Source organism: Chaetodon auriga, chromosome 4, assembly GCF_051107435.1.
Source record: "Chaetodon auriga isolate fChaAug3 chromosome 4, fChaAug3.hap1, whole genome shotgun sequence".
Classification (NCBI taxonomy): Eukaryota; Metazoa; Chordata; class Actinopteri; order Chaetodontiformes; family Chaetodontidae; genus Chaetodon; species Chaetodon auriga.
The window spans coordinates 17518536-17546155 of NC_135077.1; the positions used below are offsets into that span (position 1 = coordinate 17518536).

A 27620-nucleotide genomic window follows, 5' to 3' on the forward strand; every position below is an offset into this window, starting at 1 on the left:
AATGATTTCAATAAGGAGAAGCAACAGTATGTTCGCGTGTGTCGTTGTAGCGTGTATTTTCCTGTGGAGTACAGTAGGTGTTTTACAAAGTTTGGGGAAATACTGCAAATAATGGAGGGAGAGATGAACCCGCAGTCAGTGCTGTAGCGCTTGTATACCCAGAACACACCCTCACACCACAACTCAATAACTAACCAGCTGGCAGTCATTTCCTCTAATCCTTGTCTGTTCCTGGTCTCTTGGATGGCTAGTAGCATCATAATTGCAGTGGTTTGTCTTGTGAATATGAAAATACATTTTCAATCTCTTCAGTGTGAAAATTAGCACCTAACTAGAAATATCTCAGCTAATTTATGTGATGCCGTGTCAAATGTGTCTATTTTCAGGTTGAAGCTAAGTGTAACTCTATTACAAGAACTCCAGATGTTACTGTAGTGCATGTGTGTATGCATGATGTTTTGTTTTTTTTTTCTTTTTCAAAAATCTATTTCCTACGCAATTCTTCTAGGACTTGGCAACCTGTATATTGCTTTTTAAGATAAAACCTGCAGTCAGAGTACATAAACAACACCTAATAATGAAGTATTGCTTGGAAAAAGTGAGAAAAGTTTGGTGAGCAGCAAGGACAGAAGAAAGCATATAGAGCGTGAGATGCAAAGGACAACTTGACCACAGCTGGACAGCCACTCAGCAGGATTCCACAATAATGTAACCACATCCCGTAAATAAAGGCACTGTGGGAGGAAAACAGTTTTAATTAGAGGCCATCTCCATGTGCATGCATGTGTCTACATCTACCATGCTACAGTTAAAGAATGTGTGTGTGATTATGCAGATGATGCTCTACCTCTATCATCAAAATAGATCTGAGCGGTCTGCATGAAGCTGCGTGGGCATGAAGTAAATGAAAGAGAAAGATGAAGCAGAGGAAAAAGATGAAGACAAAGAAAGACATACATGCAGGATGAAAAAATGAGTGATTATGTTTTGTTTTTATGGTTGCCATTTCAGTAATTCATGTTTGCGAGCAGGGCTGAAACGATGACCATTTTGATAATAGAGCAATCATCTAAGCCATTTATCAAGTGAAAAAACTATTTTCTGCTGGCTTAAGCCTCTCAAGTGTAATGATTTACCGCTCTTCTCTGTGTTTTATATTCAATGAAACAGCTTTGTCTTTGGCCTTTGGACTGATGGTTGGAATATTACCTTTGAGTATGGGAAATTATGACAGACACTTTTCAGTATTTTTAAGATTGAACAACTAATTGATTCATCTCCAGCTATGCTAGCAGCTCTGTGAGGCAAAGCCATGTTTTAAGATAAATGCTATACATCAATATGCTGATGCTTCACAGGTTACAATTCATCCTGATGGGTACAAATTTCACAGGACTCATGTGGTGGCACTTAAGGACAAGTACTGGCATCCCCAAAGAATCTATCCTCTGAGGACGACAAATGTCAAAATTTCATGGCAATCCATCCAATGAGTTGTTGAGATACTTTTCACACGCAAGCATGGCTAATAGTTGCAGCCCAGAGTTGGGAGAGATACAAAGAAAAAGTAAGATGAAATAACATATTATCTGTTTGAACTTATGAGAGTGTGACTGCTTTAATCAGTCAAAAAACACATTATTGTTGTTGATCATTCGCTCAGGCAGGAGACAAGTTGAGATAAAGTGAGCAAGGAAAAAAGACAGACAGAAAAGGAGAAAGAGACAAAGAACGCATTATGTATTACTGTGTGAATAAGGCAGGATGTTAGTTCAGGCTACCAGTTATTCTACCTTTGGCGCTCTGCCTCTTACATGCAGGAAACAGGAAATGGCTTCATAATTGTCTCCCTTAGCTCATGTAACACCTGGTGTGACCTCCTCCTCCCGTCCCAAACACTGACTCCCCACCATGTTCATTCAGCCAGCCAACCATGTGATGTCAGTGACAAGGCACACCTCAAAGATCAACACCAGCACTCTCCATGGTCAAACACTGGAGGTTTTGATTCAGGGAACACTGTGACCTTTTCCTCCTCTACCTCCCCATCCACTCCTCCTTTTTCTCGTCCGCTGATCCATTCATCACACAGACAGGCAATGTGTTTTAACTTGTGCTCTGTGTCACTAGAGCAGCCTATTTGAGTGGAGGGGGAGGTAGATAAAGAAAGGCAGAAGAGAAGGTGAGAAAGAGGAAAAAGAGACAGAAAGCAAAGGCAGGTGTGGTGAGCAGTCAGACGGCGTAGGCACAGCAGAGATAAACCTCTGTGGACAATGGGGACCTCAAATGATAGCTAACACATTAACACGTCAGAAGTGCTATCCTTCTTTCTTATCCTTTAGTACGCCTGGTGTCAATGTGACACAACTGCCTGTTTCATTACTTTAAATGTGTCCTTAATTCCTTCTATAACAAGATGGTAAATGTCCTGATACTGTGCACTTGCTTTTATCATTCTATCAAGACAGACTTTTGAGAAAATTATCTTCTCAGCTCAGCCAGAAGATGAAGTCTGAAATAAATGATAAGAACATTGATGGCACTTTCTTTACTGTGCTAATAAAATGGATCCGACAGAAGATCACATAAATCAGTGATCTATTTCCTTTTATCGGTGATGTTGATCTTGGATTCTACGACTGTGCGGCCCTAGCCTACCCACAAACTGCTCTTCAGGGACAAATAAAGTTTAAAGTTGAAGGTGAAAGGTCAAGTTGTTCTTCTGTACAACTGAATGTGGGAAATTTCAAACTGGGTTTACGCTTTTGTGTGCATACGTGTCTGTTACCTGTTGTGTATGCTCTCATTCAAGAAAAATTCTATTTCCACCAAGTCCTATGTGACTCATTCAACCCCAAACCAATGCCTTTACTCTGCCACTTTGTGTGGATTGTGTGTGTGTGTGTGTGTGTGTGTGTGTGTGTGTGTGTGTGTGAGGATTCCAATTTGCCGTGATATCTGACAGCACCTCTCTAATTCCCACACAAGAAGTGGAGGGTAGATGGGAATTACTACTGTTACATACCCCCCCATGCTGATTACCTATCGACTGGCTTAAACACCTTGGCAAAGCCACAATGTTGCCGTGTGTGTATTGCTGAGTGTGTGTGTTGTGTATGTATAGGTACGTCTGCATGAGACAGTTACCTGTGACAATCTAATTCTCCGTGTCTTACTATCCTTATCTCTCTTTTAGACATAAACAAAGAAACACACACACACACACACACACACACACACACACACACACACACACAGATATTTACCTTGTGGTTTTATTAGGGCTGATTGGCCAGGCAGCACCACAGCCGCAGCAATCAATACAGTGACGAGAGGATGACATCACTGCGTGAGATGAACCCAGGTTAAACACTTATCGGCCCAATCAGCTGCTCAGCTGACACCGATGACCTCATCCCTAATAGCCAACGCAGCTGTGTTTTAGTTTCAGCCCTAAAACTGAGAAACTAGATATATAACAAAAAATAACTCACGGATCACTTTTTATCAAATTATTTTTACCGTTCTAAAACAGATAATTGCTTCAAATTTGCTTCAATTCAGCTGCTCTCTCCACATGAATATCTGATTGTCAGCTTGTAAAATATGAATATGCCAGAGTTACACTATAGGTACAAAAGAGATCTGGTTTTATCTGAGGATAAAATGGATTTCAGATTCAATTTGTGAGATGAGTAATAACAACAATGATAAAAACAAGTGTGGTGCAGTATTGTGAAGGTACACTCAGTATGTTATGGGTTCGGGTTATTTGAGCATCTGAATTCAGTGTGCAATGCTTATGCACCATAAAGTGCCCTCAAAAATTCACACAGTGCAGTGGAAAAGCAGTGTCTACTTTCTGTTAACAATCCCAATGACCCACAGTCTATGCATGGGAAAATCACACAGGGGGTTGATTCAACACCCGGCAGTGATGACGACTATTGTGCTCAAAATCTCACTTTACTGCTCACTATAGAGTGAATTAAAGAGAGTCTATTACAGAGGCACGAGTGAGTGAATTAGGGAGTGATTTCACAACACAGCTATCATGTTCTAGAAAGTTGACCTAACAAGTGAACGTTATGTTCCAGTGAGGTTTCTTTCAGAAATACAAGAACTACAAGATAAACACCCATGAAAATATGAACCAGGGTGTAAATAAGACGGAGACATTTGGGAATTTCTAGAATTCACAAGTAGCTGATAGTAACAGGAAGAAACCATTAAACTGAGGGTAAAATGTGCATTTCTCTCATCATATTTTGAATGAACTGTATCCCTTCATGTTAAACGTTGACTGTCAAACTACGACAAGCATTAAGAGCCCGAAGGCAGCGTTTTCAGTCAATACCATTATATTTACACATTGTGGAAGTGAATAGAGTCTTTTGTGTTTAATTAGGGTTTTAACTCAAGGCTGCAACCAAGATGTCAATTGCTAATTTTGTTGGGAGACGATGGTTTTAAATAGGCAGTTCGCCCTGTGTAAAACTAAACTGCGGATGAGGGAAAAACACCGACACCAATTTCTTCAAGGTAATTAGAAAATGTGGGCTCAGATATCAGGAATATAGTAGAAGGGTGTTAAATATAAACAATATATGTGGGCGGGTGTTACAGTGTGTAAATACAAAATGTTGCTAATGCAGCAGAGAAGTGGCAGCACAGCCGCCAAGAAAGAATAACTGAACGTTTTTTATTGATACATTCTGATAAATGTTCAATAACAATTACTTGGAGTAGATGTTTAAAGGTATACTATGTAGGATTTTCCAAAAAATCCTTCTCAATCTTCACTCATGACCCACTAGAAGTGTATTGCAGTATCTGTAGAGACCTTGCCCTCTGCCTGTACTTTCTTATTTTCCTCTTATTTTGCAGTGGTTGGGATGTTTCTGGGCTGCCACCTTTGGGCAGTGGGTGTGTGGCCCCCAGTCAATAACAGCGACCAGGCTGACACTGTACTCTATGTTGTCTGTGTCTGAAGTGTCTGTGCCTGAAGCTCTGCTAAAATCTCCAGTCTGAACACAAAAACAGTTAGCTAATGTTGCTGTTGACTTGTTGACTGCTGTCCGGAACCCAGCTGATTACCAGGCATTGTAATTACATTATTACCATGACATGTAATTACTGTTTATTACTATACCTATTAGCAAGCTAATGGTGGCACTGAGCCGAGGAGGAGGGGCTTAGTTTGAATTCTGTGAGGTTTTTTTTTTTTTTTCAAACAGACTTTTATTGGTTTTCACTACAAAGGACTTATACATTTTATCATTATACATTTTGTCATCATACATATCAATAACATACAGATAGAAATGAGGAAGATAAAATAAGAAACAATCAAAATAGAATAGAGCCATCTATCAATTCCCAACAGATAAACCTCCCAGCTGATCACCCCCACCCTCACCATGAAATTACACACAAAAGCTTTCCTTCACACTGTCCTGCATACAGACACATTAATGAAAATAATACACTGTGATGCATGAAGCAAAATTGAGTTAAACACTAAAATAGCAGCATTAACTATATTTAAGCAAGATGATACAAAGGGAAAATACTTTCAAGTTTATTCTGAACATGAGTGGCCATTCTAGGGAATACTGGTCCCTCAGCGCTAACCAAAGTCCCTAAGTAAACAAGGACAGGAAACAACATTTCAGTAAAGGACCTCTCATTACTTTTTAGAAATGCACTGACTCTCTCATAAGTGTGGCAGTGGGTGGCTTATCCTTGGTCCAGTTAATCAAAATACATTTTCTGGCCAGCAATAGTATTTTGTCACATAGTTTGAACTGTAAGTGGGGTAGAGTCACCTCCTTTGAGGGAAGGCCAAGAATAAAAGGGCCAGAGTCTTTCCTGACCCATAACTGAAAGATGCCACTCAGTTCTTGAGAAATTGTACACCAAAACCTTTTTGATCAATTTACATTGACAACAGTATTGATAATAGTAATATAATCTCTCTTTGACACTTATTACGCAGAGAAGAGGCCAAGGGCCAAGGTCTCTCTCACATTTCTGTGCAATGCTTGTTATATGACCTGGGCTGAAAATGGGAGACATCCATTTGGTCAATAAGATTCATCACTGTAAATGAATTGGTCTGGAGGAGTTTTACTCTTAGATCTAAGAAAATGGCAGATCTGGAGATGCTGAACTGTGACTGTAGTTATTGAAAAGTCATTAGTGCACTATCATGGTACAAGTCCCCAATCATTGGGAGACAGACCTGGAGGACATTTCTGGTTCCTTAGACAAGGGGTCAAAAATAAGGTGTTCTTTCTCTACCCAAATGTTTGCAGACTTCCTACCACACTCTGATTGTGTTGGATACAAATGGATTATTCTTTACATTGCTAGGTAACTTCTTTTCTACCACTCACAACCAAGCTCTTTGATTCAAGATGCCGGCATGGTAAATTATGTACTGTAGTGTTTTTATTTTCTGCCTAGGTGGCAACCCCCACACACTTCTCCAATATATCAAATAAGTACTACAACCATGTCAAAAAGGTTTTCAATACAGCAAATGCTCTGTAATTTGTTTGACTTGAAAACTGTATCATCTTCTAATATTTGTGAGAGAACCAGTTTTGTATAAATCCAGCTTGGTCTGGGTTTATGAGAAATGGCAGGAGCTTCTCCAGTCTGGAGAGCAGTTTGGAGAGCAATTTGCTATCACTTCGATAAGGCTAATGGGGCTATATGAGTCAAAGATATGTGGCTTATCTGTCTTCAGGTAGAGTGTGGTGTTTGCGAGGTTAAGTACTAGGGGAAGTGTCCCTCCTAAAGAAGTCTAAAACATGTCAATGAGTGGTCTGACTACAAGGTGGTTCAATTTCTTGTAAAATTCTGGGTAGAAACATCCTGGTCCTGGTGACCTCCCACCCCTAAGAGAGGTTATGACTCCACGGTCCTCCTCCTCAGACACTGGAACGCTTAACTTTTCCCTTTATTCCTTGGACTGGGATAAGAGAGGCACCCTACTGAGAAAAACTTCCTCCCATCCCATCCCCTTCTCCTCCCATCAGAGGAGTCACATTCAGATAAGTTCAGCTTCTGATAAAACTGCCTCATGATCCTGTTCATGTCCTGACATGGTTGTCATCCAGCAAGGACAGTACAATATTTGCCTCCATTCTGCCTCTTGCCAACCTCGCCCAGAGTTGGCCGGGTCTGTGTTCTGACTCACAGACCCTGTGCTTTCCAAAGAAGATGTCTGACTCTGCCTTCCTTGTTAACAACTGACCTAGGCTGAGTGGGTTGCCTCCAGTTTTTTAGATAGGGTTATAGAAGGTGTACTTATAAGTTGTACCTACAGCTGTTGTATTGTATTCTCTCGCTTGAGTTACTCTTGAAGAGCAGCCTTTTTCTAAGCTGTGGTGTATGATATAATACTTCCCCTAAGACAAGCTTTAGCAGTTTCCCATGGCAGGAGTCTTATTAGCAGCCATAAAAACATTCCACTGTTTAGTAACATGGTCAATGAACAGAGGATTATTGAGCAGAGAGGGGTTCCTTTTTCAGCGGCAAGAGGAGGGCGACCGTTCAAATCTACATGAGTGGTCAGAGAGTGAGCAATTTTTGAAAATGTCTGGGTATGGGCTTAGGAGAAGAAAGTGTAGTCTCTCCCCCTCGGACGGTTTACTCTCCAGTTGTCAAACAGCTAAAAGTCACGTTGAAACTCTTTCAGCCTGAGACTCTTATTCAGAGATCACTCATAACAGGGAGAAATCTACCAGGAAAAGATTTGCAGCACAGCAGTACACAGATGGATAAATAGATTATACTGTGAGGTACAATACATAAGACTTCAGAAGTATGATGGCATGAATAAAAACAACTGAGAGAATGTCACGAACAGCAAAACATTCATCCCCAAACGATGGACTCCCAACTAACCCCAGCACAACAGCACAGAGGACCACATGTCAAACGTGCGTCACATCTCTTTGACTCCAACTGCTCAATCCAGTAGGATGAACAGTGTCTGTCCCTCGCGTCTCAGCTTGTCCCTGAGGTCATGGGGCTTGATAACTAGTATGTGAGGCAGGTCGATTTTGGCAGGCCGAGGGTCCTCTGAGTAAGTCCACTTCAATAATGCTCTGATTAGTCTCCAGGTCCAGCAGAGTGGATAGCCAGCTCTCCAAAAAATGTCTGTCTGACCTCTGCAGTTTCTTTGATGTAATCAATTAAAATATTGTCTCTATGGCTACATACTTGTTTATCAATACCACTCTCCCTTCAGCCTGGACTCCAAGGCCGTCACGTAGTCCTCTGCTGCTGATACAAGGTTCTCAGCTTCCATGGTGCGCTTTGTGTTACACTCCAGCCATGTTGTGATACTGCTCAGTGTGGTTGAGACTAGCTGACACATTATTTGTCACTTCTTGCTCTTCAAGAGGCTTGTTTGTTACAGGTTTAGCAGCTTGTCACCAGGACATTGTTAATCAAAGCATTTGGATGGTCATAATAAAATTAAGTAAATCAAATACAGCAACACAGCTAGTACCAGGAGCTCAGCAACAGGCAACTGCTCAGGGTGACAACATCACGTGACCCCTAAATGTTGTGTTTACAAACAGTAGACAATTCCTGTATTGTATACCTTCAATCACTTCCTCAGAAATGAGATTAGAACAATCAGCTTTCCCTACTTACAGCCAATGATACAAGCATAACAAATTACATGCAATATACACTAAAGACATTGACTGGTTAAAAACATGACAAGACAAGAAAGAGTCCAGTTACACTCAATCCTCATTGAACGCAGTGACATCAATCTGACAATTTGACCCCAATCAAAGTCTCATGTCTGGGCAGGTACGAGACTGCCACAGAGAAAACACAAAGGGAGAAACAAAGAAACAAGAAGCAGAGAGGACGGTCAGACCAATAACATTACTGAAATTGGAGGAATGAAGAAATTATACTTAAGGAGCTGAACATTGAAAAAAAAAAAGAAAAAAGGAAGAGACGGAGACAGGGACAGAGAAATTAACAGGACAGCATGAGAGTTGAACAGGGAGAACGATGTGCATTAGCAAGCAGTGAATTAACAGGGAGCAAAAGCCCTTCCATTTCTCTGATTGTATTACCCATTATGAGCGTTCCCCTAACACAAAAACACCCAATTTATTGCAGCATTAGCATTTAGTACTAAATGGACTGATAAACTGCAAAAAAGAAAGGAAAACAAGGGAGGGAGGGTCAAGCAAACACCACTCCAGAGAGTGAAGAGCGTGGGTGATATGGCCAGAGATGGAAGGAGAGTGAACGAGAGGGAGAGAATGAGCACGTTCTAGAGGTGGAGGGCAGACAAACACGGTGCTTTTAAAAGGTTAAAAAAATAAACCTTTCATTCAGAAGTCATCTCTCACGCACACACAGCTGTGTCCAAGCAGAGACACAAACGCATGCGCCCCCTCGATTCAATCAAAGCAGCTGCCATTACGATGGCAATGCGCAATGAATCATGGGATTGATGATGCGCCCTTGCAAGGGGACAAGTAATTTCTACTGCCCGGGAGATGAAGGGAGGAAAGAATGGATATAGAGAGCGAGGGAAAGACAGAAAAGAGGTAGAAGAGAGGAAGAAGGGAGTTAGCAGAATGAGTAGTATCATCTGAGAGCCTGCAGTCAGCCCTCCTCCTCCTGCCCCTGCTCCTGCCCTCATCGACCCGCTAACAAGAGCACAGAACCCTCCAATGGTAGAAAAGACGAGTAATAGGAAGGAGTGGTGGATGAGGCTTATCACAGACGAGAGCTCCATACATCATTCACACTCTTTCTCCAACAGGGTGTGTATTTGTTACTGTGTGTTTGGGAGGGGTGGAATGTACAGCTCTGAACAAAAAGACAAACTTTCCCTGTCTTCGTCTGGCCGCCTTGTCCTCTTTCTGCAGTGAGAGAAATGAAAATTCAACACCGCACCATTGAATCCTCTTATATATTCAGACCAGTATCTCCCTATTTCACACAAGCAAAGGGGTGTGCACGCATGCATGCACAAAGCTGCTCACGTAGATGCACACGTCCACACGCACACATATACTCAGGTAAGGTATTAAACCCTCTTTGCTTCAATCCCAGAGAGCAGACCTGTAACGTCTTCTGTGGATTAGTGTGAGAGATGGAGAGAGAAGAAAGGTGAGAATAACGAGAGAGGAAAGAAGAGAGGAGGAAGGGTGATACAAGAAAGGGGGGAAGGAGTGGGAGGGGTGAAAGGGAGATTGAGGGGAGGCAAATCAGACATGAACAAAAAAAAAAAAAAAGGAGAAAAAAAAGGAAAAACTAAAAAGTTAGATTGAAAGCAGGCTGCCGAGAGAGTACACCAGCTGGTACATGGTGTGTGTCTTGGACTGCAACTAACAATTATTTTCATTACAGATTAATCCATTAATTATTTATTCCATTAACTGATTTTATCTATAAAATGTCAAAAGCATGATAAATATTCATTCAAGTTCCCAGAACCAAAAGCGATGTCTTTGAACTGCTAAATTTGTCTGACCAACACCCAAAAGTATTCAGTAACTTATGTTAAAGGTACAATGTGTGAGAACTGGCTACCTGTTGAAGGTGGCTTCAAACAAACATGGGGCAGAATATAACTTGAGTGACCACTAACTGCCTCTGTTGTAACTACCTTTGGCTGTTGCTACTAGATGCCATTAGCTCCTTAGCTCATTTAGCCGTGCAGCTAGTGGCCCTTGTAGCTGATTGGAGCATGCCCTGACCAGGAGCTCCAGGGGATGTTGGTGTTTACACTCAGCAGACTCCCCGTGTACACTGCTGGATTGGGACTGAAAACAGCCTCCAAGACTGATGGAAGCCAGTGTGACAACAGGGAAAACAGTGCAGAGGTGATCGGCGGCTCCGGCCAGGACTCTCACTCAGAAGTGAAGTGGGAGAGGAGTGAGAGGTTATCACCAGTGTGGAAAAGCAGCCTCTACAGCTGGGATGTGGCCATCAGGTGGCCATCTTAGTTTGGTAGAGGGTGTACAATTGCATTTTTCTGTTTAATAAGGAGAATAGGTGTAAGAATATTTCTGGATGAAAGAAGTCAGGCTGAGAGAGAGAATCATCTTTACAAAAAAAGCAGCAAGATGATAGCCTAATGGTGAAGGTGTGTTGCTGTGCTACTGGACAGATGTCATGGGTCACGTGTAATGTCAGGTGATGAGGACAACTCTCAACTGACAGCTCCTGACAACGACAGCAAAGAAATTATGAGTGAGCATGCATTAGGAGTGACTCTAGGATGGTATGTAGGCCTGGGCGATATATCAATTTTTTCGATTAATTCAATTTTTTTGCTGTGGACAATTTAAAAAATAAAAAATTTGAGTTTTTTCTCCTCTTGCTACGCTGTACCTTTTGCCCCCCAGGAGCTTCCGTAACCATGTAACAGTATAAGTTCGGTTGCGCCATCGCGTTGTCTCGTGTTTGATTCTTCGCGAGGAGTGAGATGAGAAATAGAAAGTGAGCGCTGTAGCAAGCGAAGAAATTGTCGATAAAACAGGGAACGTCAGCTCGTGAGTATGGCAGTTTTTTGGATTTTGTAAGTCGGACCGTAGTCAGACCATTGTGGTCTGTAAAGTATGCAAGACCGTCGTCCCCACCAAGACCGTTTAATACCACAAACTTGTTTAACCACCTTAGCCGCGCTCACCCTTCAGAGCGCAGCCGTATTCGCCAACGTCCAACAACATCTTCTACCGCAGCACCACCGCACAAGCAGCAGACCACCATGGAGAGGTGCTCTGCTTCAGTGCCTTATGACAAATCATCTAAAAGGCACAAAGACATAACGAAGGCAGTGGCATATCATATAGCTAAAGACATGCTCTCACTGAGCACTGTGGAGAAGCCAGGTTATAAAAATCTCTTACACGTGCTTGACTCTGTCATTTGTACTTATTGTCTTCTTTAAAAAGTAGGAAAAAAAATTGGAAAAAATCGTAAATCGAGTTTTTTGTGAAAAAATCTGAGATTTTATTTTTAGGCCATATCGCCCAGCCGTAATGGTATGGGAAATAAACTGCAGGCCTAAGAATCCAACAGAACCGTCTTCCTGACTGACCTTTTGCTGGAGCTTCATTTGTGAGCTAATATTCTTTATTTATTAGAACTTGAACTGGTGAAATGCAGCAAACTCATCATTCACATACATCTCCAGGCTGAAGCTACAGTGGGATATACTATCATTTCATCGCCTCTTGAATTACAGACTGGTATTATGAGACAGGATGGGCTGCGGCTAGCTGGTTAGCATGCTAACTTCACCAGATACACCAGCAACACGATACATGGACGTTCTGACATAACATCAGAACTGTTACTTCTTCACATTCTGTTGATAATTCTGCTGAATAATTTCAGCATTATTTGTCTGACCACATACCAAATATCTCCTTCTACGGATGTAAAAAGAGAAAAGTGTTCACAATATTCCAGAGAGGTGATGTATCATGCCAACACCTTTCCATCCACACACCCACACACAACAACACACGGTGAATACTGTGGGTAACAGATGATAAGAGCTGTCTCTCCCTGTTCACTGTCCAGTAATGCACCCTTCATAAAACCCACACACACTCTCCTCTGCCAAAGTGGTACGCAATGCACTTGAAAATGCACATCAGCACATCCAGTCACACATAGACATATACAGGTGTCAGTTGTGTCAATGAAGGAAAGCGCTCTGTGTGGTCAGAATAAAGATTACATCAGCATAAATACTGCTCTCAGTGATGGCTGCTGTAATTTCCTGCAAACATTTGGCGCACTCACCAGCAAGCAGCAAAAGTCAATACTAATTGCCATTAACATAATGACTGCAAATGAACATTTGGGTCTTTGGGCTTTATGATGCCAGTAAAGCAAAATGTTTAAGAAGCCATCCCATGATCTCTTATAAATTTTCCATGAAAATATATCCAATTAGTGAGCTAACATCACTGCAAATGCTCTGAGAATCATTCAAAAACTCTTCTGGCCCCAATTTTGTGCAGATGCCGATGAAGCCCAGTGACCTTACGCCAGTAAAGTGACAATTCTGTTGGCACTCTGGGCTCGAGTGCTCCAGTTCACATTTTGTCATGCAATGTCAAAGTGAGCCATGACACTATAATCAGTACAAATTGGGTGCCATGGAGCAGTTTCAGTGGCAGAAATTACACTTGTGCCTCTGCCTACAGAGTTTATTTCAGCGCTGGCATTTAGTGCTATTTTCATGGCTGTTTTTTCATAAGCATGCATGTGCATAGACCCTCTAAAATCAAACAAATCATTGGTACATTATGTAGGACTGGACTGTATTTTACTATACTATACTATTATAAAAAGTAATGATTAATAATTATGAAGTCTTCATGGGTAATTCAGTCGTAAACAAATTTTGTTTATTACTCGGGTTCAATCTGAAATGACTTTAAAAAAGAACAGAGTTACTTTAACTGTGGAGTATTGTCCTTGGTCATGCATGCACTGTATACTAGGCTGAGTATAGCTCGTAAGGAGTTTATTCCAAACACTGCAACAAAGGTAATGACAAGGTGACGTGTTTCCTGCTACACGTAGACACAGATCACTGCAGTTTACAGTAAACATGGTCCCCATGCAATGAGCACAGCTCATTAAATGCTTCAGGTAATAGAAAGGGAAGAGAAATTGAGGAGAAAATGCAAAAAAGCTGCTGAACTTGTGCCAGAGTCTCTTAAAGTAATTTTAAAGCAGGATTATGGCCTCACGGTTGTATGCTTCCGTCAACCAGTCAATTTGCAGTTTACATCCACGTCTGTCCAGACTTGTAAAATATACGAAGAGAGGTCTTCGAAGGAATATCATACAAGGTATGAAGTGTATTTTTTGGCAAAATGGAAGTTATCACTAAATCCACTGCACAGAGGACTGATAGAGAGCGTCATCACATGGTGCAACAACAATGACCTGAAGTGTATCAGCAGAACTACTGAGCTTGTGGTGGACTATGATGCTTCAAATATGGATGTTGCCACAAAGAAGGAGTAAATTGTAAAACCTGATTGCTTCACACACATCTTCAACCCGGCAGCACTTAAGATCTATACAATCAGCACAGTTTCACAATGGACACCCAACATTAGTGTCACCAACTCAGCACCTGACCAAATGTGAAATATGGTCACAATCTGCCCTTCTGTTCCTGAGTTATGGTGTTTAATTATGGCCAGAAAAGTGTTTTTGCAGACCATTATGATGTCACAGTGAAGTTGACCTTTGGCATACAACGCGTCATCACTTCTTCATTTCATCCTATGTAGGGATGCACATTTTGGATTTTTTTTATGACCGTTAACCGACGCCCTTTAATGATTAATAACCGTTAACCGATAAGATTTAAATGCCCTTCCATGCTGCCATTCCGACATTCCGTCATTCCGACATGCTGCCATTCCGACATACCTCCATTTAGACATATCACCATCCCGAAAATACCGCTATTCCGACACACAAACGTCCCACCATTCCGACAAGGCTTTCCATGTAAGGAAAGGCTGGAATCAGAGAGTCACTGACTCAGCGCTGTCCGTTGCTGAACTGCAGATTTACAATGACGGCAAATAGTTAGATTACTCATCTAAAATGTAAAAAAAAAAAAAAAAAAGCTACAAGCTTTAGATATAATTAACAGTACTGTAGGCTTCAATCGTCTGCTATTGCTTTTTAAATTATGTCAAGAGCGAGCGCGCTGGTGATTTCTTTAATTGTGTGTTCTGCTTCATTTCCAAAGTAAAGTTTGAGCTTCTGAAATCTGATTTTTAAACAGTTCTGATGGAGCTCAATGTTTATCTGGATGATGCGGCTTCATTCCGAACAATTTTACTGTAAACCTGGACGACCCGCGACGTGTCTGGAGATAAAAAAATAATATTCAATGTAATGTGTGTTTTGTGCGTAATTACATACAAGGATACACACCCTCCCCTACTGTACAACACGAAGGAGACTGGAATTAGTCAGTGACTTCAGGTGTCATCTGCAGAGCCGTCACTGATATCTGTAATATTAATGTTGCATATGATGCCAGCGTGCATGGAGACACACGGGCTCAATGGAGAGCTGCGCTCCAGCTGGCTGCTGTGACAGGTCACTGACACTGTGTTTCTGCTTACAGTCAGTGATCCCTGAGATTCAGACATGAATCTAACATGTTTCACACTAGCCCGAGTTATCTAGCTAGCCCGTTATCTTCTCAGACCGCCACGCGTCACACTTTCTCCCGGCCATCATGGAGGGCAAAGTTCGCTGCGATGGTCCTCCATCGTCTGATGCTGGATGCTTGTTTCTTAAGTGGTACTGCATTGTACTTGTACTGCTGGAGTATTTCAGTGCTGTACCGCATAATTTGCAAATGACCTCCTCCCCTTTCCGGTCGAAATTGTCCCACACAGAACTCCTTTTTGCTCTCTTCATCTTCGCTGTAAAGTGGGCTGTGATGGAAAGCACGTGATGGCATGTGTTGCACCTATCAACACGCCCCCATGAGTTGATTGAATTACGTAGCTTAAAAACAAAATTGACCGTTAGTATTAATCGGTTAGAGTTACTGTTATCGGTTAACGGTTAAACAGTTAACCATGTGCATCCCTAATCCTATGAGACATTTGTGTGAAATTCTGTCATCATTAGCGTGTTAATTCTAGAGTTATGGCCCAGAATACCAAAAACGTTATGTCTCCACAGTCACTGGAACGGAGCCATGAAAGTCAACAAATGGTTAAACTACATACTGTTTGTAGATGGTGTTTTGTGTCATTCCCAACACTTGCAGGATATACTATATCAGTGTTCACTTCATTATCTAGACAGCCCGCCACAGTCTAGGTAATGAATTTGTAGTCATTTGTAATAATTTGTCCTGCCACAGTTGCATAATAAGGCAAATAATTTTACAATAAAATAAAGATCTCTAACGCTGTGCATTGTGTCACTGCACACACGCACTGGAACATTCCGGGCTGACACCAAAGCATTATGAGGACAACATTTTAACCACAGTTCAAACAAATTGTTATCTTTATCCACTGAAAACAGATTGCTACGTATACGTCCCTGCCCTCTCACGGCCCGTCACTGCTACTGATTGGACCAAAATAACGACTTTCGCTTCATTTCTTTGATGGCTCAAATGTATGTTCTAGTTTATTTTGTGTCACAGTTTCACAGTATCACAGTACGTGGTATTACACAAATATTATCATCAGTTACAATGAGCCTTTATTCATTACAAGCTTAGCTTATGTCCTGACAGACATGAAACTTGAAATAAATTTAAAATCTTCTGTTTTAATAATGCTAATATGGCACGATAAGTAAATATTCATGGCATGATGACTGTCACTTTTCATACCATCATATACCCTGCAATCCTATTGTGATCTGCATTAAACTCAGCTTTGTTTACTGTCCCTTTTGGATGTGACTTTTTTTGCCTTGTCATCACCATTCCATCTATCCAACCTATGTGTTTATCATTAAATTGTTGACTGGAGCACAACATTGTTGACAAGACCAAAGAGCAAAATGCTTAAAGCACACCAGATGCATTCAATTTTAAGATGTACAAACTTTTCTTCCAGGGGAGTATGCCCCTGGACTCCCCGTTCCACCCACCATGGTCTCACAAAATTAAGTGGGAAACACTGTATTTGAAGGCCTTTCACGTTCATTAAAAACACCTTTTTTTTTATAACTGCAACTACTTACTGTGCGTCTTCAAATGTGGAAGTCTTCACTGGGCTTCTAAGTGCTTCTGTGCACCAAATTGGCCTTCCACAGGACTTTCCCAGTTTGTGCAATGCAACTGCTAATCTAATCATAAAGGTGACAGGGATATGAATAATATCCTCATGGAAACATAATGGCTGCAGTAGTTCGCATAGATCCATTCTCAAGATCTCTCCTCACATAAAATCACTGAGCTATGTCAAGAACACCCGCTCCTATCAATCCTCATATCCTCATCAAACAAAAAAACACTGATTGTGCTGTAGGAAGTGCATCAGTAGCATCTGCGTCTTCTAAACAGTTCTCTTTTCAGCAAATGTATAGCATTAAGAGTGAAAGACAAGAAGCTAACTGGTTACCACGGCTAGTCCCCACCTTCGCATGATATACTTTGTCAGGCAACCAGATTTAAGAAATGCAGCACAGGGGCACCACTGCTTCAGTGCTGGCACTGTTGGTAACTAAATTAACCAAACCGTGTCTATGTTGCTCATTTGCACTCACACCATTGCAATTTATTTTCAAAAATTAGACCTTAAGTGTCCTGCAGATATGGACTTGTGTATTGGAAAAAATGGATAAACAAAACCACAGTGAATGCTATTTCTGGTGGTTTGCCAAGTTATTTACATGAGGCAAACAGTGTGAAAAGACACTATGCATTTAAGTACATAACCTCTGAGAACACTTTGAGTGTCAGGATTGCTATTTCTTGGCAATTTTGTTTCACACAATTCTCCCTGGACAACAAAGATTATCATGACATGATGAGAGGAAAGCTGTGAAAGAGGACAGTTCTGAATAGAAATCTGTGTTTCTGTTGACTGTACATAAACTGGAAAGAGCCTATATTGCTGATTGCTGCATTAACTCCAACTTCTACTTTGTGCAAGAGGGCTGCAGAATTATGGCTGAAGTCATAATCAAAATTACCATGCTGATGTTGTGATCACAATTATAAATCATGATTATGACTGTTTGGTGAACTGGGGGATGTGGGTAGTTGGGACGCAGAAAGAGAGACAGACTGGAAAGTATTTGATCACAGGGCAGCAAGGACACATGTTACTTAATGGTCTTAACTACTCAGCAGTGTGAGCACACCGCCATAACTGTTTTAATTTACAACTGGTGCTCAGAAGTAAGTTGGATGTTTCCTAATTGATGGTACGTCAGGATTTTATGGTGACTAATTTAAAGAAAAACCATGATATACAGTTTATAGGCAGCATATAAACTCAGGCACAAAACTTGTGTACACACAAGTCCTTGAAATTCAGTGTGTCTCCTTAGTTTAGCAGTGAACTGCACTCTAAGAAAAATTCAACTCACCTAGGGGAGCAGATGTGTCCAAACACACAGCACCAGCACAAAGCAGCGGAGCAAGGGAGGAAAGCAGGGCAGGAGAGGGGGGAAAAGAGACAGAATTAGCCTTATTGCAGTCATACATTCTGTGCACAATTTTAACATGTTTTCCTCAGGAGGGGCTGTGGAAAAAACTGGAAGAACTGGAAAGAGAGATGGCTCAAAATATATGACACAAGAAACAGAAATACAAGCAAAGTAAACAAACACTAACACTGAGCTACAGTGCAGGGTTGTATATAAATGCAGCACTGTGACTGGGTCTGTCCTCCACCCAGCCACACACATAAACAAAGAAAAAAGCTGTAAAATGTTGGTAGCAAATTGTTTTTTATAGGCAGAAAAAGTCTGAGGGTTGAATTCATAGCTCATCAGCAACACAGTAGAGAGGAGAGGAGAGGAGAGGAGAGGAGACGAGGCGAGAGGAGATGAATTCACACTAAATCTCTAACATTTTGACAAAGCTCCTCCTGTTGTGCTGCAGCAGGAGTGTGTGTCAGTGTGTTTTTGTGTTTCGAGTTTCTCAGTCAGTCCGAAGAGGAGAGATCAAAGTCCGGCTTCCTCACTTATCAGCACTGCCTATCACACACTATCCTCCAGCTACAAACACACTCCGCCGCCTCTCTCTTTCACTTGCTTTTTTTATACACACAAGAAAGAAATCAGACACAAACTGAAATACAGACAGTAGGTAGAGACAGAAATAAGAAGGGAAAATTGTGTGTGTGTGTGTGTGTGTGTGTGTGTGTGTGTGGCAGTGTGTGTGTGTGTGGCAGTGTGTGTGCTTGAGCTGAAAGTGTATGGGCTGTGAGCCACAGCATCTGGGGTTGCCATTTGAGACCACGTCTACTGGGTGCAGAGCCTGAGCTTGGCAATCTGCCAACACATGCCTCACACACTAACTGAGCTGGAAAATAACACGCACACACACGCACACGCACACACACACACACACACACACACACACACACACACACACACACACACACAGGGTGGCATACACACAGACGCACTGAGTAACATACAAAATGGCAAAGACCTTTAAATCAACTGAAAAAAAAAGCACAATTGGACAAAAGTCAAACACACATCCTTACTCGCGCAAAAATGTATGCCTGCTCACACACCTTGCACAAAGTTACAGATATTCCTGCTCAGCCTCCCACGAAGCAACAGGAAAAAAGTGCCAATCACTGGGTGATTGGCACTTTTTTCCCCTTTGAATCGGGTCCTCCCACCGATTCAAAGGAATCAGGACTATTATGCTGCCCTCATACTGCGTTTACATGTGCGGCCATATGTGTGCACGCATGTGCCCATTCATGCATGGCTGGGATCAATGAGAATACATGAGTCAGTCTGTGCTATGCAGAGCCTACCTCCACCCATCATGGAGGCCAGTGGCCCTTTCAACCCTCCTATCTAGCTGTCCTGTCAAGCAAGAAAACAAGAGAAAGTGAAGGGTCAAATGCATCACTGTGGAGTATGAGTCTGTGCTACAGCCCAGCACACTCTGGCCTCTCAATTTACTTACTTCTATTTACCTCATGTTCCACTGTTTTGTCAAGCTGCTGTTTAAAGTAAAGTTCTCAAGTTGAAATGGATGAAAAAAGTGGATGATCTGGGAAGATTTAATACAGATTGTCTGAAAAAGAAATTACTTTATTCAGCTGTAACATTACCTCACATTTTGAAGTTACTGCAACTTTCAACTTCTTTTGCAGTTCAAAATTTTGTTTTCTGTTTTTTCACCTTTGTAGCACACTGATTTAAGTTTGATAGGATAGAAATAGCAATCACTGTTGGAAAAAACATTCCTCTATCTATCTCAAAGATTTGTTATTTGGCAGGGAATATAAATGACAGAAATATTTTTGTATGATTGTTGGTTTGCTCGCTCTTATCAGTAACAGAGCAATCACTAACAGTATATATGAGAATTTCATTACACCACACAACTTCTCACATGGCGGCACGGCGGCACGGTGGCGCAGCAAGACACAAGAAGGTTGCTGGTTCGAACCCTGGGTCGGGCAGGGCCTTTCTGTGTGAAGTTTGCATGTTCTTCCCGTGCATGCGTGGGTTCTCTCCGGGCACTCCGGCTTCCTCCCACAGACCAAAAACATGCTCGTTAGGTTAATTGGTCTCTAAATTGTCCGTAGGTGTGAGTGTGAGTGTGTGAGTTGTCTGTCTGTGTGTCTGTGTATGTAGCCCTGCGATCGGCTGGCGACCGGTTCAGGGTGTACCCCGCCTCTCGCCCATTGCTAGCTGGGATAGGCTCCAGCTGGGATAGGCTCCAGCCCCCCGCAACCCCGAAATGGGATGCTTGCAGAATGAATGAATGAACTTCTCACATGAGATGGGGAAAAATATGGCAAGCACAAACATGCTGGCTGCTACAAAGAATGCAACTGCTAAATAAGTTTAAAAAGAGACCATGTAGACAAGTTCCACAAGTTTCATTTGAGTGGCAGACATATGACAGGAGACACATTAACATTAGCATTAACAGCTGACATTGTTTCTAAAGTTAGCTGCTGATACCCTTCACTGCTGCTACATTTGCGGAAGGTTTAAACGAATCAAACCTTGGATGCCGCCCAGTCCTAAATCCTTCTTCCTATCCTTTGTCCTTTGTTTAAACATAGAGGACTTTGCTTTACTTACAGGCTTCCTCACTTCCTGTCCTATACTATTATCCACTCTGCAGATCCCTCCTTCCATCCATCAGGGTTGACACATGCTCCATTCTGTTTTGCTACATCTCTCTGTGTGATCAAGGAAAGCACACCTGATCAGACAAGGCCACCCTCTTTCTATCTGTACCTCTTCCTTTTCTCACCAGCTGAACTTTTCATGCTTTTCAATGTGGGTTTTTTTTTTTTTCTGAGGATCCAGACATATACAAGTTACACGTCCTAACTTAGAAACACATGCATGCAGAAACAAAAGCCCATTTTTAAATTTCCCTGATGCACTGCCTCCTCACCTATCCTAACCTCCTGCCTCCACCTATTTTCCTCTCTCAGTTTTTAAATGACTGTCTGTCTCACCCCTCTGCACCTCCTCTCTCCTCCCGCAGTCTAAGCACACCAAAGTGATGTGTTGAAAGCAAAAATCCTACCGTTGTTGTCGTCTCAGAGCTGTTTGGAACTGGGAGGTTGTCACGAGGTCTCCACCACAATGCTCTTTGTAGTTGTCAGAGAGATTTAAATACTGTCTTTAGAGCTGTCACACAAAGACACACACACAGGCGCACACAATCACTATAATTGACGTGCAGCTCTGGAGCCCTTCAATTCACATCTGTATACTGTGTGTCTATATGTGTGTGTGTGTGTGTGTGTGTGTGTGTGTGTGTGTGAGGGTGCATTAATATCCTATTCTTCTGGGGATAAGTCAGGACAACGGTGCTAAAATAGCTCATTTTGTGGCTGTGCAGCCTTTAAGATGTGTTATAATGAGACATGACAAGTTATGGCAGCTCATTCTCTATGCTCCTCCATACCACATGGACAGGGTCACACTGTCCCTAGCTCACACAACCATGTGCACGCACAGACACACATGCGCACACACGCACACAAACACGTACACATTTTAGTGGCCAGTGTTAAGGTTATCATTGAGTGAAAGCACTGTATTCCAAGTCAGTGACAGAGGAGACATATTTGCCCTGAATTGCTGTCTGTACATCACTAATCTCTCATGCTGAATGAAAGTCCGCAAGCAACACACATGGGGCATACAGGCACACGCGCACACACACAGACACACACCTGTCAGGGACCACAATGGTAACCCCCATAGGGAAACCCCATAATACCATGCACCAGGTCAGCTGGCCAGAATTGTAGAAAGAAACAGATGGAGCGGGAAGGAGGGATGATGGAGGGAGGGGGGCTGCTCAGAGCAGAGGAAGGGTTAGGGAGCAACAGGTATGGGAGGGGGAGAGTCAAGGAGAGCAGCTGGAGTTAAAGGAAGTGAAAGTGGGACAGAGATAGATTCTTAAGAGGAGGGACAATGAGAAAATGAAGGGTTGAGAGACAGGTGGAGGTGCAGCAGGGACAACGGATAAAGTGAGGAGGTGACAGAAAACGGGTGAAGGGGTAAGAGGAGGGCGAGAGGTGAGGAAGGGGAGAGGTTTGGGAGAGTGGTAAGAGAAGATGAGGTCGTAGCCTCTGAGGCGGCTAATGAAGACGGTGATGTCAGAGCAGCGATGGGGGAGGCAGTGTGGGTAGCAGAATGGTCCATCTGCTGCTCAGCCCACTGGGATATCACAATCACCTCCCAGGCTCCCACTTCTCACTTATAAAACCATTAACAAGGGCAGGGAGATAGGGGGAGACAGAGAAGGCGAGAGAGAGAGAGAGAGAGAGAGAGAGAGAGGGAGAGAGGGAGAGAGAGAGAGAGAGAGAGAGCACCTTATGTGTTCCTGCCTTTAAGCCGAACCGAATGAATGCGTTACAGCTAGACATGCACATGGCCAAAAAATATAAATTCTCAAAAAAGACAAAAAAGCAGCTCAATCCGATACATTAATACCTCTGAATCATTCCAAATCCTCCAAACACCATAACCCATACCTAAATTCAAACAGGGTGATAAAACCACCTTCTTTTGACTGCGTAGACAAATTGGCAACATGCTGGGCTGTCATTTCTCTGCTCACTGTCCTGTTTCTTTTTTGTGTACATGCTAGCATTATCTGCTGAAATACTTGTTAGAATAGAGTGTACAGTACGTACAAAAGTATACTTGAACTTTGAGCCTATTTTCATAATTGAATTTGGTTGAACAGACTATACTAGATGAACTGTTTTTCCTTAGAAAAGTGGTGGATTTACCATAAATGTGAGTGAGCAGGGTAACATTTAAGTAGCATATGTGTTCTTTTCCTTCTGGCATAACAATGCAAGCGGCTGGATTGTTGTGGGTGTGCTGCAGACTCAGAAAAGTCAAGTTTTAAAGCTTATCAGACACATAGTTTATAGTCTACTAATTTGAGGCAGGATTGTATAACTCTGTGTAGTTATTACAGCAACAATTATTTCCTCCTCTGTCTCTTTGCTTGTGTTTTATGCTACAAGGTGTTCTACCCTGTTTGGACGGATGCATGTTTTTAATTGGCCAGTGGAGTACGTTGGCAGATGACATTGCACTGTGCTGCAGCAAAACTTGATCCCTCAGGGTAAACTTTTTGCTGGTCTATCCTGAGTTTTTAGCTACAGTAGAGCCTTCTGTTTTGGCACTTCGCTGTGCAGCTCAGTACTGTGGTCTCATTGAATTTGAAAAGGAGTTTGAGTTTTTGATGTTTTTGCTGTGCTGTTTCTTCTCCCTGCTCCATTTCGGTCTTGTAATAGTGTATTTTGGAGACATTACAGAAGAAGTTTAGTGTTGGAATCACTGAAATGAGTAAAATACACAATGATCAAATTGATCTGGAAGCGTATCAATGTACAGGCTACTTCTGGGCCATGCACAAGACATGCAACATGCAGCTCATGTTGAGCTCCAGATTATGAGCATGGAAGCAAAGCGTTTGTTGAAGAGAGAGCAGCACTTAGATTTTACCCTCTACACTCTCTCTTCTTCTACTCCGATTTTTAGGGGGCAAAGAACACAATAGTGCATTAAAGAAAGGAGTGGGGTCAAGAAGACAGACAAGAGACATGAACAGTCACTCCATTTGGTCAAGCCGACTGCAGCTGCCCTGCTCTGAACAGGAGCAAATTAAAAGCTTTCCAGGGTCACTGTTCACACCTCTGGGCACTTGGCATTCAATACTCAAAACATATTTTTGATTCCTAATACTGTAAAGACATTTCACAAAGATCTAACAGCAGGAAATGCCTGGTCCACAAAACTCATTTTTATTCTGTTTAATGACCACTGACATGAAAATGTAGCTCAACAAATGTAATTCATTGAGTATCACATTTTTGCATATGGGTCCTTGGTCCTTGGAAGGTTATTTTGTGCTCTCATACTGTCATTAACTCCCCTTTATACCTGTGAAGCCAACATTTAAGCTTTACAAAAAAGTCAAGACAAAAAAAACTCTAAGCTCTATTTCCTAAGAAAGTTTCTCTAAGGAGAGAATATAAGTCAGGAGTGTGACCACTGGTGAGACATATGTTTTCAGAGGAATTGAGAGCTTTGATAAAAGCTTTGCGGTAATACTGTCCACCATCTTAATAGTGTGTTTAAGAAGTGCTGCTTTTATCTTCTGTTTACATCGATGGGATTCTGAAAGGCTTAACTGATTGCTTTAAGTGTAGGAACACTATAACCATTATGGCACACACATTCATGTTTAATTTTAAAGTTGTTTTTATTTTTTCAATGTTCAATGAATAGTTTTGACGGGTTTGGAGGATGAAGGCAGCACATCTCTCATCACCTCTCAGTCCTGTCTTCTGCTGATGTCACAGGAGTTCTTTGAATGGAACAAATTAGAAATAAAACAACCGGTATTGGACATTTAAAGAGATTAAAAAAACAGAACTCACATTCAGGATGTCCAAATCAAGAGAATACCTGCATTTGAAGATAGGCCCCTGATGGGACAGCCAACAGGGGCATTGTGTGGAAATGGTAAATGCATCCAAAACAAAGAGCAACCAGGACACCCCATGAAACATTATTTAGTTCTTTAGTAAGTAAAATCTGTACACCAGAACCTGTCTGATAAATTAGCTAGCCGTTATTATTAGCAGATATTAGCTTATCACAGATGTACTGTTAGTTAGAGGGGTTGCAGTACAGAAAAACTGAAGATATGTGTGGTAATCTAGAAACGGTATCACCATACAGTAGTTCACTTCATTTTTCAACATAATGTCAGTTGGACATGATTCTTTAATAACCAAATTTAAGGGGTCAAATCAATATCATATTTTTGTATTTACATCAATAAACAAAGATTGTGCTCCCAAGGGCTTTGATTTAACCCCTAAAAACATATCGCTTCATGCTTTACAGGCTTAGATGTAACTCCTTTGCCTTCATGTAGTATGCATGATGTAAGCAGTCCCTGCCTCTATCCCCACCCACCCCTCCACCACTCACCTGCAGCCTCAACTCTGCTCATCAACCACCCGAACCTCATCAGCACCCTGTATCTGACAAACTGGAGCAATGTTTGCCCTAATTTTCTTCGTCAACACCCCCAAGCCATATAAAATGTCCTGAATTAATCAGGCAGGCTAACACTGGCTAATATTATCAAGCACACTACAGTCAACTGATAAAACACAAGAACGATAAAGCCAGTTGATCAAACAGCTCATACTCGCTGTGTCCCCAGGATAAATTCATAGCACAGCATTGGGCCTCAATATACATTTTGTGAAAAAGGCTACTGCAGGCTACAGTTTGGCTTTCAGATTTGCAGATCCTTAGGTAACATGTGAAGGCTCACCATTTCCCCTTTTGCAATCTTGAAAGCAAAAGCAGAACATGAAAATAACGTAATTTAGCTTGGAAAATGTCAGTGCGTAGTTACATCTGGCTTCTCCTCTGATGGCCCTTGTTTCAGCATATCAACACCCTATAAGCTGATATTTTCAGCTTTAAAAATCCAGTACAATGTGTACACAGAATAAGAGTTGCCCTTAAAATTCAAAAGAAGAGAAATTCAATAAACTTACACCCTGGTTTCTTTATCAAGCATTTCATCATACATTTTCAGCATACTCATGCAGGCCACTTCACAAGCAAGACATCTGTAGGGCAATGAACCCAAGAGGTGCGCCTCCAGTGTTTGTTGACTAGAGGCAGCAAGAAGATGGCAAATACACGTTTATCCCAGCAAGTAGTACAGAATGCTCTTTTTTGGTCAGCAGCGACAGAAAAATGGTTGCTACTACTGTATATACATTGGTTACTTCATGTGCTCATACTCGCAGGCATATATTTCCTATGCTCTGTGGAAACAAACATACTGCTGCTGACTTCACATTGCTACAGCTGAAACCCTCAACAGTGACCCGCTACAGCAGCCTCAAAGGGTCAAAACTCAAACTCAACACCACAAGGTTGAGATATTGTGTGCCAGAAGAGGACGACACATTAAGTGTGTGTGTGTGTGTGTGTGTGTGTGTGTGTGTGTGTGTGTGTGTGTGTGAGATAAAATTCGGAAAGATCAACTGACATGATGTGCATTGTTTTTGGAAATATGACTCATGACAGAGTCTATAGATGTGTATTATTCAACTTTTTCCCATGGTCTAGTGTTAAAAAGTATCACAATACTTGTAGAATCACAATGCTTAAGAATCACAATACATATCAAATCAGCACTCAGGTATCAAATCGGGACAGAAGTATATCATCTGAGCTCTATCAGCATATGCTGTCATCCTCTAAGAAACCTGCCATTTAAGAGACTGCAGGGTGCACTGTGTAAGGTGGAATCCTTATACAGACAATCATGTCACAATGAAAACAGTACAAAAGCTGCTGATGGGCAGAGTGAAAGCACAGCATTATTTACTCAAAGTGAGTAGCCAGTGGCACTTGGACAAGAAGTAAGGTATTTCCCAACAGATTACTATGTACACACAGATCATGGGAATATCATCTTGTGTAAACAGGCAAAAATCACACAAACCTTTTATATCTACTGTGGCTTCACAACTCACACCTTTCAGAAACATGCTCCCCCAATGGCACAGTTCATCACACATCACAACCTCTGTCTCTTTCTTTGTCTGCAAACACACAAATCACAGATCCTCCTTCCCAGCAATAGAAGCTGAAATATAATGAAGACAGTTGTCTTTAAAAGGCTGTTTATCAGCTTAGTAAACGAGCTGGTGCTGGACACAAACATACACGAACACACATCTCTTCATACTCACTACATCTCTCAGTTTTTCCCCATCTTTGCTCTCTCTCTCTCTCTCTCTCTCTCTCTCTAATGAGGCATAAAGTGAAAAACTCTCTGTACCCATCACAGAAGTAAACACATATTTTCAACTTTTTGCACTCTAGCACAGTATGGAAAAATCTTGCAGCTGCACACCATCTTTTCGTCATCTTGCGCTTTTTCTTCTTCTTTTCTTTTCTTTTGTCTCACAGTCTGCATCTGTCTGAGATAGCTCAGCGAGATGGAAGGAGTGTCAGTCTCATTAGACAGCGTCAGCATCATGGTATCTTTTTCATGCCACATTTTCTCATGCCATGCACACACACACTCACATACACACACAGACAAGCAGAAAGTGACACATACAGCATATCGAATTCCCAAAAACCACAATTTTCCTGGAGCCCAAAAATGCATGAGGTCGTCAAGCACAGAGCAGCATTTCCCTAAAGGAATGTTACCAGCCTGTCTGCTGTGTGTGGGTATGTGTGTGTGTGTGTGTGTGTGTGTGTGTGTGTGTGTGTTTTAGGGTTACAGCTCCAGCATAGTAGAGAGAGTGACAAAACACCAGTGAGCAAACACACTGACA

General features: G+C 41.8%; 1 protein-coding gene across 2 annotated transcripts in view; it reads right to left on the bottom strand.

The window, feature by feature from the left end:
• Positions 1-27620, bottom strand: part of sdk1b (sidekick cell adhesion molecule 1b) — a 236004-nt gene that overhangs the window by 163330 nt on the left and 45054 nt on the right. The window contains exon 1 of one of the 2 annotated variants that reach the window (XM_076728479.1): positions 19539-19558. The exons of the other annotated variant lie outside the window; for it this stretch is intronic. Within the exon in view, the coding sequence (XP_076584594.1) occupies positions 19539-19551 (13 nt within the window). The 5' untranslated portion in view covers positions 19552-19558. Of the gene's footprint in view, positions 1-19538; positions 19559-27620 lie in introns of those variants that run through there. 2 annotated transcript variants of the gene reach the window in all.